The following is a 1,101-nucleotide window of genomic DNA, read 5'->3' as shown; positions in this document are numbered from 1 at the left end:
TTACTGCATTTTTAATCAAATAAATGCAGCCTAGGTGAGCAGAAGAGGCTTATTTCAAAAACATTTAAAAATAAATTTAAAAAAATCTTAGTGACCCTAACCTTTAAACATATTTAACTTGATTTTATGGTTCTTCTATGTATTTTTGAAGCTTGAAAACGAAACGCCTCATTTATTGTATTTGCATTATGTATTTGTATTCACAGAGAGTTGTAGTAACATGATAATGAGTAAACAATGACAGAAGAACGGTAAAACGTGTTTCAATAACTTTAGTTCAAATAAGATCAAAATCACACCACGCTTCCTTATTCCTCTTTTGAGCAGTATTGCTCAAAAGCAACTTTTCAACCCGCAGCATTCATAAGGAGCAGCAGAGAAAGTTCCTTGTGTTAAAAAAAAATTGAATGTTGGTAATAGTTTACCCAAAAATTTACATTTTACTTAATTTTTTATGATGCCCAAACCCAATGGAGTACTTTTGTGATAATTTTTCTAGTGTTTTTGGAGATAACAGATATTATCACTATAAACTGTCTTTGCATGGAAAAGATCCCCTTATGTTTCATAGAAAAAATAACCACAATAACAGGCTTAGAATTACATGATGGTAAATCAGTGTTTGTTTTGAGTGAACTGTTCTAGGATGTTCATTGGATGTTTTATGAAGAAATCATAGATGTTCAAGGAAATGAATGAATGGCGTCATACTCACAAATCCAGAGTTGCTGCTAAGCACACTATCACAGCTTCCTGCACTGTCCATTCCAGACAAAGAGTCAATGGAAACACCCCCGGGCCAGGTGTCACTTTTTGGCATCGCACATTGGAGGAGTTCAGGAACTGGCACGGGTCTTCAAGGAACTTGTTTAATGATGGAAAATAGAGGACCAATCTATACAAAAATTATATAAACATAAGTAAACCATCAGATTAAGCAAAAATAATTAATAAAAAAAGATTAAAAAGAAAAATGTAAAAAAAAAAATATTTATAAAATATGTATAAAAAAATACATGATTATGATTAGATAAGATATGATGTTCTCTGTCCATGTTATTTTGGACACTACCATGATTTTTACCATGATAGTGCTTTAGA

The 1,101-nt window shown here is 31.6% G+C and overlaps 1 protein-coding gene across 1 annotated transcript in view; it reads right to left on the bottom strand.

Moving 5' to 3' along the window:
* LOC107575692 (specifically androgen-regulated gene protein-like) overlaps window positions 1-921 on the bottom strand; it is a 3,418-nt gene extending 2,497 nt beyond the window's left edge. Inside the window, exon 1 of the mRNA XM_016262044.1 lies at window positions 716-921. Within this exon, the coding sequence (XP_016117530.1) occupies window positions 716-820 (105 nt within the window). The 5' untranslated portion in view covers window positions 821-921. The remainder of the gene's footprint in view (window positions 1-715) is intronic.
* Between the last annotated feature and the right edge of the window lie 180 nt (window positions 922-1,101).

The sequence above is a fragment of the Sinocyclocheilus grahami genome, unplaced genomic scaffold (assembly GCF_001515645.1).
Source record: "Sinocyclocheilus grahami isolate Dianchi unplaced genomic scaffold, SAMN03320097.WGS_v1.1 scaffold2821.1, whole genome shotgun sequence".
Classification (NCBI taxonomy): domain Eukaryota; kingdom Metazoa; phylum Chordata; class Actinopteri; order Cypriniformes; family Cyprinidae; genus Sinocyclocheilus; species Sinocyclocheilus grahami.
This window is presented reverse-complemented; position numbering and strand designations above follow the sequence as displayed.